The 10,596-nt window shown below is 42.3% G+C and overlaps 1 protein-coding gene across 1 annotated transcript; it reads left to right on the top strand.

Moving 5' to 3' along the window:
* The first annotated feature begins 6,863 nt into the window (after positions 1–6,863).
* TEX37 (testis expressed 37) lies at positions 6,864–9,874 on the top strand. The gene is made up of 3 exons (XM_045835189.1): positions 6,864–6,890; positions 7,545–7,637; positions 9,452–9,874. The coding sequence occupies exons 1-3, from the start codon at positions 6,864–6,866 to the stop codon at positions 9,872–9,874; spliced, it is 543 nt and encodes a 180-aa protein (XP_045691145.1).
* Positions 9,875–10,596: the final 722 nt, after the last annotated feature.

Below are 10,596 nucleotides of genomic sequence, written 5' to 3'. Positions count from 1 at the left end.
ATTACATGAGCTCTTTTGGTATCATTCCACCAGGATGCACCAATCCCAGGCTGGGCCCTGCTGGTCCAAACAGGTCCCCCAAAGATTCTGTGATGTAGCTCCCTCTTCTGTGAGGAGCTGGGGGTGGCCCAGCCACAGTTTCCTCCTATGCCTGCATAAGAGTCATAAGAATCACCAATGAAGCTCATAGAAAGTACATTCTCAGGTTGGATCCTTCTCCCAGGGAGTCTGACACAGAAGGTGGCAGCAGAAATCTGGGTTTTTATATGTATCCCAGGGGACTCGGAAGCAGATGGTCACTGGGCTGCTCTTAGAGAATCCCTGCCTTGGGTGACCCAGGTAGTTTCTATCCAGAATCTAAAATGGAAAAGGCTGGCAGACCATGTGTTTGGGGCTGGTGAAGGCATCCGTCTGTGGACAGGCCTCTCTGAAACACAAACACATCTTAATGTTCAGAGCCATCCACTCGCAAGCTAATGACTTGGTTGGAGAGGGAGACTGTGGGACAAACCAGCATCAGGCCCCCACCTGAGGAGGTGGTGCTTCCCCAGGGCCTGACTGCCTTGCTGTGCCCTAGTGCTGGTTCTGATGAACTCCCCTGCTGTTTTCGTTTGTTTGTTCTTCACATGAAGGGGTTTTCTATTTCTGCTGAGGGCCCTCTAAGCTAAGGCACCCACTTTGGGAAAGGCTCCATTTGCTAAACCCTAAGAGGCTCCAGGCTCCAGAGAGGGATCAATATCCTCATGGTCTGGGAGCAGGCCTTTGTAGTGTGGACTTGCTGTTTGTGTTTCAGGCTCTAAGGGCGGTTTGCTCCTAATTAAAGGCATAAATGCTTTAATTCTTGGCCTGAGGGCTTCCCATAGCGCATTAGCCTTAGCTATTAGGAAGGAAATGGGTTGTAATCCCTTTAATATAAACTTGGAGGAACTCTAGGGCTTCTGGTTTTAGAGAAGAATTTCCTTCTGTGATTTAACAATGTTAACACTCTCAATTTGCATAGATAGAAACTTGGGGCCCAGCATTCCCTCCAGGAAAAGCCAAGTGGAATCTTGCATTCAAATGAATGAAGGTTGCAATAATTAAACTATAGCATACTAGACCAATTCCAAGTCATTGTGCATGTTTTTCTCCTTTAGTTTTCCCATCTAACGCTATGAATATGTATTGGGCCAACTATGTTCTCAATAAAAAAATGAAGACTTGAAGGTGAATATCCTCACTGGAGAAAGGAGGGGAGGATCTGGTAGAGAGGCCATGGTGTGCTCTATGCTTTGTATACACTGGATTGAATCCTGTCCACCAGTCTTGTGTGTGTGTGCTTTTAAACAATGTTTGCTACACTGGAGCCATGCTTTTACAAATACATTCATATCAGTTTGTACTATACAATTTAGAATATCTTACTCCACACAATCTGAACCCAACTCATGTATATGATTTAGACCAAAAAAAAAGAAAAAAAAGCAGGATTTGCTTTCTGGTTTATTTTTCATCTTTTATAAATATTGAAAAGATCTGTCCTCACATGCTGCTGAGACAGCAAGAACCATGAGCAACTTTCCTGTGTCCTGTGCTTTGGAAAAATAGCATTATCACATTGTAAAAACTTAAAAAGTGGTAGGTACAATGCGACATTTTGCAGTGTTTCAGTGAAAACTTCCAAAGGTTTATAACTATGCTGTTGTCTAGATGGGGGAAGCATTTCAATTTAGGGACACTGAGGCTTCTGATGAGGGTGGCTTGCCCATGCTGAGTAACTCTGTTCCTGCGGGTTGTTGCATGAATGTTGTTGCATGAACGTTGTTGCATTAATTTGGAAGCAAAGAGATTCAGCAGAGACTCAATCACAGTAAAAGCAGCAAGCACAGGAGACTAAAAAGAGGTACATGGACCCCATGACCCTGTCACTTTTCTGGGCTGATTTCCCCTCCTGCTGCCCTTGGTTTCTCCATTAGGGAGGCTAAGGATGCTCTTTAAGGGAAACAATGTAGCACAGGGCTGTGTGGGAGGCTATGGTGCCTAAAAACAATAAAACCTCTTTGTTAGCTTCAAATGCCACCCATATCACCAGCAATTCTAGTGTGTACCACACACCCAAAGTGTTCTTAGCTACGGATCCTTTTACGCAGGTGTAAACTCACCTTCTTCACTTGGAAGTCACACAGGCTGCACAACTGCAATACCAAGGTCTTACTTCCCCAGCAGATCCCACTCCATCAAAGGGCTCTCAACCCCCAGTGACTCATTCCAAATATCTGATACCTCTCTGCCTTGCCCCTGCTGCTTCCCAATACTGATTAAATTCTATAGCAGCGATTTTCAACCAGTGTGCCAGAAGAAATTTTAAAACGTGCAGTATCTGACTCTTTAGTCAGGGCTACTGACCTCTTTTCCCTGAGGTAGTCAAATTAAAAATGAATCAAAATTATACCTATTTTTGTCAGATCAGAAAAAAAAATGTTCCTTGGTGTGCCACAAAATTTAAGTAATTAGTTTACATGTGGCATGAGATGGAAAAAGCTGAAAATCACTGTTCTACGGAGTTTACTTCCAAAGCATCTTTTGGATCTACCCATGCTTCTCCATATCCACCTCCATCTCTACCAAACTGCTCCAGCCACCTTTGGCACCCAGGGTCCTACAAACTCATGTCATAGGGTCCTCTCATCCCTTTCACACAGACTGTTGTCCAACAGCGAGCTTTTTGATATGCACATCCCACTGCATAGTTTTTCTACTTAACTTCCCCAGTACTTCCCATTATTCTCAAGATAAAGTCAGCCTGCTAGACAAAGCCCCTCTCCATCTCTAGTCTCACCTGGAGCCACACTTGTCCCACCAGACTTGGCTGTGGCAGAGCAGTCTCTCTCTTCTACACAAGACCTTCTACCTTTCGCCCTATAACATCATACAGCACTTAGAAGTTTCCTTCCTATTTAGGCCTGAGTTAAAATGTCACTACTTGAGGCAAGTCCTCCCAAACCAGCCCTCAATACTGGATCAGGTCCCCCACTCTGTATTTGTCCTTCAGGGTACTTGTCACAACTGTAATTAAAGACTTATGTGATTATTTATACAATATACTTGTCTCCAATTATAAAGTAACTTCATTAAGACAGAGATCATTTCTTTTATTTCATTACTGTAGGCCCTGGCACAATATCTGGAATAGAATATAGAGACTCAGAAACTATGAGTGATTATTTGAATGGAGCCATGTAACTTCATACTTTCATTTCAGGTGGATATTATTTCCCTGTTTTACAGATGATTCAATTGACTTTTGAAGTTACATGATTTACCCAAAGACATGAAGATGGTTAAGTCTCAGGATTTGAAGTCAGGACTCCAAAACCTACTTGGTAATATTTGCCTGAAAAATATATCCTTAAGGCACAAAAATCATTTGTTATGACCTAGGTGTCCCCTCTGCTTCTAAGTCTGTAGCCATTCTGTTTTTACCCTGTTCTTTGCTATTTCTCTCAGTTTTATTAAATTAACAAGCACTTCTTCATCCCTAAGTTTAAGTGACAGGGCACTGAGGGCTATGTAAGTAAAGAAGAGCTTTTATATAGGATCCCACAGTTATTATGGGAAATCACTACTTTAGTTCTACCACCTTGAACTTGTTGAGACTGCTTCAGCTGTAACTTATATAAATGCAACTGAAATTGGCTTTAGCAAGAAAATAAATATATTGGCTCACATAAACTGCAAATTCTATATGTGGTTGAGCTTCAAGCATGGTTGTATCCAGGCACTCAGTGTCCTGGTGATACAGTCACCTGACTGTCTCCATCTCTGGGGTCTTGTTTTCCCAGCTAATTTTATTCTTGGCCAATCTCCCTTCACACAGTGCAAATATGGCTTCAGGCAGCTCCAAGCTCACGTGGTTCTTAGTGTCCACTATCTCAGAGAGAGCCTCTTCTCCTGCAGTTGGGGATGATGCTCATTAGCCCAGCTTTGTTCATTAGCCTCTCCCTAAATCAATACTATAGCCTAGAAGGTGGAATATTCTGGGGACAACATGCCCATTTGGAACTGGAATAAGGTCAGCACCACCCAAACTACATGCTTCCTAAAGAAAAAGAAAATAAAACATGATTCTTGAAGTTCTCCACAGGGAAAATGGCTTCATATCCTCGGCCCTCACCCACATCTTTCTGTTCCCTTCTTGTTCCAGGTTGTCCTGTCTTATAGGCTTTGAACTTGCTGATTCCTGTGGTAGAACACCTCCTCCTCAAGGTCCTGGCATGGTTGGCTCTTCCTATACTTCATATATCTGCTTTCACAGCACCCATTCAGAGAGCCCTTCTGGACTCCAGTCTGAAGTGCCTACTTCGACTTCCACCCTCTCACATGTCACCATCTGCTGCAGGGTAGATGCTTATTAATTCTGCTTTGAGTTTTCCTCTCATCAGAATGTGAGCTCTGTGCAAGCAGAGATTTCCACCTATTTTGTTCATTGTTGAATCCACAAAGTGTACAACAGTGCCAAACACATATTAATTGTTCAAAAAACATTGATTAAATAAATGAAAGGAGTCTATGGTGACATCTGGCAAGAGATCAAGAAGAGTTTCATGGAGAAGGTGGCCCTTAAATAGAGTGGCATTTAAAAAATTGTAAATAGCATAATATTTACCACTTGGGAGGAATTTTTATAAGAGTTTATTTGAGCCAAAACTGACAATTGCTGGAAAGCATGATCTCAAATGTTTCTCTCATTTTGACCATTTTTAAGGTACAATTTATTGGCATTAAGTACCTTTACAGTGTTGTGCAATCATCGCCACCATGCATTTCCAGAATGTGTTCATCTTCCCACACTGAAACTCTATATCCATTAAATACTAACTCCCTATTCCTCCCTTAGCTCAGCCCCTGGTAACCACTATTCTTTCTGTCTTTAGCAATTTGATGATTCTAGGTACCTCATAGAAGTGACATCATAAAATTTTTGTCCTTTATGGCTAAGTTATTTCACTTTAAAAAAATTATATTTTATTGATTGTACTATTACAGTTGTCCTGACTTTTCCCCCTTTGGCCCCCTCCACCCAACACCCTATTTCACTTAGTATAATGTTTTTCATGGTTTTTCTACGTTGTAGAATGTATCAGTAATTCATTATTTTTTTAAGGCTGAATAATATTCTGTTGTCTGTATGCACATATTTTGTTTATCTATTCATCTGTTGAACACTTTGGTTGCTTCCACTTTTGGCTATTGTGAGTAGTACTCCTATGAACATGGGTGTGCAAGTATCTCTTCAAACCCCTGCTTTCAATTCTTTTGGGTATATACCCAGAAGTGAAATAGCTGGATCATATGGTTAACTCTATGTTTAACTTTTGGAGGAACTGCCAAACTGTTTTCCACAACTGTTGCACCACTTCACATTCCCGCCAGCAATGCTGGTTCCAATTTCAAGGGTTACAATTACTCAATTTCCTCACCAACACTCCTAATGAGTGTGAATGAGGGTGGAATTTTGACATATGAAAGAAGGAGATGAGGCAGCCTTTCAGGCCACAATGGCCTGAAAGTGTTGTGGTATGCTGTAGATCTAGTCACACACAGTCTGATGTTATAATTCACATGGGGTTCAGTTTGCCTCTCTCTCCTGGAAATAGACTGATTCTGTATCCTGTTGGAAAGCCACTCTCTCATGGGTATCTTCTGATGCTGCCAGGGTTCATGTTGGCTCAAGTATGCTGGGACACAAGTGGCTCTCTGTGAGAAAGGGTGAGCCAGGGACAGGGGAACTGACATGCAGAAGGTTGGCCAGTCACCTAATCACAATGACCAGGGACTGTGACCAAAACAGCCTGCATCATATAGGTCAGGCAGGGTTCATCTCAAATACAGGTGTGGCCATGGGACATGTAGCCCTCTCTAGGCAGCAGGGGCACCTGGAACTGGATGGGCAAGAGCATCATTTTTCTCTTGGCAGAAGGATAGGTAGGTGCTGTGTGCACTGTGGCTGGTCCCCAGGCCCAAGAGATGAGCTGTCCATACACAAAAAGGGTCATACACAAGAAGGGACACGGGCCTGTTTAGGTCTGGCAACCACAACCTATTGAATGGGGTTCCATGGGAATGAGATAATGAAGGACCAATCAAGAACCTAGGGGTCCATGAACACAAGCTAGGGTGAGCTCAGGGAGCTCCCCAGTGCCCTGTAGTAAGGCCTCCCCACAGACCTTCAGGGCTGGGAACAAGGGGCAGGGTTGGGCCTACGCATGCTATTGTTCAACTGGGAATGCAGAGCCTCACAATCGTCTTCCACTGGATACCTCCAGTCTCTATTAGAAAACATGGTTTGTGCTCCTAAATCAGGGTGCCTCTAAGTCCTAGGCTTGCTTCCTCTAGGTAGTTCAGAGCCGTGATTCAGTGTGATCTGTGTGCTGGAATCAGCTCATCCTGACTCTGAGAGCCCATTCTGTGCACAATTTCAAAACTCTGCACCAATGACATTGTGTTTAAAGCTCAAAATTGGCCATGGTGGAAGCATCCATACCACAGAAACTGGCAAATGCTGTAAACTGGGCTTATTTGCTAATAACTATTAAACATTACCAACATTCCACTTGCCCTGCCTGAGAGGCAAACCTGATGTTTCTGACAGCTCTAATTCCTTCTGGGTCCTGCTGCAACCCCTTTGTCCCATGGCCCCTATCCAGCAGCCCACATATCCCTGCCATCCTCACCAACTCCTGGATGACTGAATGATGTACAGGGTGGAGTGAAGAGGCCTGGGAAGTTGTGCTTGCTTGCCACCAATTTGTAGACAGTGGCTACTTTCCCTTCCTGTGGCAGAAGCAGGTCTAACCAGTTTCTCTGTGTCTAGGTTGTCTGCTATGGCAGGTGTGGTGTACCCCAGGCAGGTGAGTGTTATGGATTTCTGTCCCCTGTGACCATCTCAAGGTTGGGTGGCAAACAAGCCCAAGAAATGTCCAGGTTCTTATGCTCTTTGGGGCTCCCTCTGGTAGAAGAATGCTAAGGGTTTACAATTGTCTGGAGGCTCCTTTATTCAATATGCATTTATTAGTCACCCTCAGTGTGTTGGGCATTGAGCTGGGTTTTGAGGCTGCAGGAATGCCTAAGATTAGGTCCTAATCTAGTGTACTCATTAAATCAATGATAATACACCATGATAAGTGCTGTAGTGAGGGATGCAAAATGTGCTATGAAAGCAGAGGAGAGAGTTTAATGCTTGGGTGGGAAATATGTTTTGGGAGAGAGGGTTAATCTGGGTCTTGGACTTTGGGTTGGAGTTTGCCCCCTAGGTAGGAGTTTGCTAGTTGGTGAGGTGTGCAACTAGCATTTCCACCAGGGAATAAGAGAATGTGTGCCAGGCACATGTGAAAAGAGGAAAGAAGTGAGGCTAGAGGATAGAGGGCTTTGAGGGGAATGAGGAGAGATGTGGGAAAGGCCAGGAGAGGCCTGATCACAAAGGGTTCCCAATTCCAGGCCACTGAATGCCTATGTATGGAAGAATGAGATAAATCTCTTGCTTTGTTTTTGCCCTTGCCCCTTAGGCCCCTGTGGATTTAGACATGTACCAAAGCTCCTACATGGTCAACTATAAACTGTATGGGAAGCACAAGTACTCCAGAGTCACACCACGAGAGGTAAAAGGTCACTCGGGATTGTATTCTATTCAACTGCCCACTGAAATCACTGTTATTTCATTTTTATTACATGTACACACTGGAGACACTTATTTAGAACAACATCTGATACCAAGAGATCTAAGAGGTCTTTTATGTGTATGTGTATATGTTTTAAAATGCACATCAGATATGTCACGCATACAGAAGAATGTAAATAATATACACTGATGCCTTAAATAGCACTGATAAACCAAACACTAATGCACCCATTCTCAGGCAGCTCACACAGTACAGTAACAGGACCTCAGAGTCTGTGGGTGACCCTTCCCGCTTATATGCTCCCCTACATTTAGAAGAGCTACTGTTCTGAGTTCTGGGCCAATCATTCTCTTGTGTGTATGTGTGTTTTAAAGAAGAAATAGTTTTACCTTGTGTGTATGTATACTGCTAAACAAATTGTTTTATTTTACCTTCTATTAACTTTATTATATATTGGATCATATTTTGTGGTACTCTTCTGTGACTTTTATTTGTTTCTGAACATTATGATATATTCTTCATTTTCTGCTGCATAGAATTGCATTGCATGGATAGGCCACCATATATTTGTCCCTTCTCCCACTGGCAGACATCTGATTATTTACTTTTTTGTTACCCTGATGCCCCCAAATATTGCAGTGAAGGTGAGGCACAGCCTAACATGCAAGAGTTCACCCATCTGGGGAGTGGAATTGGTTGCCACAGGAGACATTACTATTTTCCAAAACCTCGCATCAATGCACCTTCTCCCCAGCAGAGGCCGTCACTCTTGTAACTCTAATCTTGTTACTACTTGGTATTGCCAGACATCTAAAATTTTTGTCAATTTGGTGTATTTGAAATAACATTTTTCTGTGGTCATAGTTTTCATTTCACTCATTATTAATGAGGTTCAGCATCTTTTCATTGTTTATGAATATTTATTATTGTGTGAAATGTCCATTCATGTCTTTTGGCCATTTTTCTATTGAATTATGAATCTTTTTTCTTATTAATTTGTAGGAGCCCTTTGAATTCTGGATATCTTTCACTTGTCAGTTACGTATGTGGCAAAACTCTTCTCCATTTGCTGCTTTGCCTTTCACTGACTTCCAGGGAATAGCAATTCTTATTTTAACACAGCCAGATGTGTTAGTTGTTTCCTTTATCATTTGCTCTTTTACAGTCTTGTTTAAGAAATCCTTTTCTATCTTGAGGTAGCTCCATTAAAATAGTAATAAGTCTATACAAACAAAAATGGAACAATTTCTGAAATAAATTATTTAGTGGAAGCAAAGTACAGAATTCAATTGCAATGTGTATTGTGTATGTACAAACCAGGGGTGCAGATATATACAACTATGTTTAAATGTACAGAAAATATTTCTAGAAAGACACAGAAAACACTGATGACAGTGGTTACCACTGGAGATGGGAACCAAGGGAGGAGGAGGGTAGGAAAGAGATTTTTCTCTATTTTTTTGAATAGTTCATTTTTATTGTATTTTTTCCATTAACCATTCATCTCTCATATATCCTTTTCCACCTCCAACCTCCCTACCTACTACAGTCACCACCTGTTTCCCATATGCATGAGTTTTTTATTTTTTGCTTTATCTCTCTACCTTCTCCAATGCCCCCCAAAGACATTTTTCACTCTTATCCCTTTTGTATTATTTCAGTATTTCCCTCTATTGTATTCAATATATATTACTATTCAAAAACTAATATTTTTTAATAAAGAAAAGTGTGCTTTGCCTTGGATACTTCCAAGGAAACATTGCCTTTCACTTATGTGTGATTTGTTCCCACAGCAAGTGAAGGTGGAGACCCAACTTCGGGAAAAAGAGTTTTATAAGTTCATACCCAGCCCCAACCCCAAGCTAGAGGATGGATACCCTGCCTTCAAAAGACACTACATGAATGCCAAAGACCTGGGACACCCCAGCTTCTTCCCATCAGTGGATCATGTGAGCACAGTGAAGGATGAATGTAGGTTCCCCAGCATCTGCCCTTCCATGCACCCAGTTTCCCATGCTCTGTACCTGGCCCAGGGAAACCCGAACCGGGTCCACCGGAGTGCCAACTTTCTGTGCCTCCTGGAGCCAGAGCACCAACATTCTGCAGAGGAAGGAAAAGGCTACCTTCTATTGCCTGGCTGCTTCTGTCCTCATCACTGCACAGTCAAGGTCCCCATCATAAACCGATGGGGCCCTCTACGGCCGTTTTACCAGTAAAAAGGGTAAGAACACTTTCCAAGGTCACTGTGGAAATCCTTCACTCTCATAAGCAAATCTCTGCTCTGGTTTTGGATTACAGAGAGGAGGACTGAAAATAAAACCTTGGAAAGATGTTCCAGCATCACTGGGAGTGTAGTTCTTTTGCCTTACTGCTTGGCTCGCCCTAGGACATTAGCATCCCCACCACAGGAAGAGAAAGGGAGGGGAAAAAAGAAAGAAAACTGGAGGTATGGAGGGCTGGAACTTGTGTGATGTTTCATTATAAGTAAGAATCTTGCTGTAAATATTACTGTTTTAGGCATTTACTTACAAATTAGGAAAAATTGTTTCCCATAGTCATCTGAATACTAAGTGTGACAGTGCAACTTGAAATGCTGTTAGCTAGCTTTTCTCCTCACTACTCTGGTACAATCAGGAGTAACCAGATAGAAGCCATCAATGGAGCTTTTATAAACATATGCATGTATGAACCGGTTAGAAAATAAGCTAAAAACTTATTGTAAAATAAGCTTACAACTAAAGACTGCTGTAACAAAGAGAACCATAATACAGCGACTTGAACAACATGAGGTGGGCAGTTAAGGAAGGTGTGGCATCTTTTCTATGGCTTCCATTGCTGGGTCTAAGATGGCTGTTATGACTAAACTGTGTGCTCCCCTCAAAGCCATATGTTGAAACTCTAACCCCCAATGTGACTTATTTGGAGATAGGGACTTTAT

The sequence above is a fragment of the Phyllostomus hastatus genome, unplaced genomic scaffold (genome assembly GCF_019186645.2).
Source record: "Phyllostomus hastatus isolate PE091 unplaced genomic scaffold, TTU_PhHast_1.1 phas_contig_2, whole genome shotgun sequence".
Lineage (NCBI taxonomy): Eukaryota > Metazoa > Chordata > Mammalia > Chiroptera > Phyllostomidae > Phyllostomus > Phyllostomus hastatus.
The sequence above is the reverse complement of the archived record's forward strand: the minus strand, read 5'-3'. Positions and strand labels throughout refer to the sequence as shown.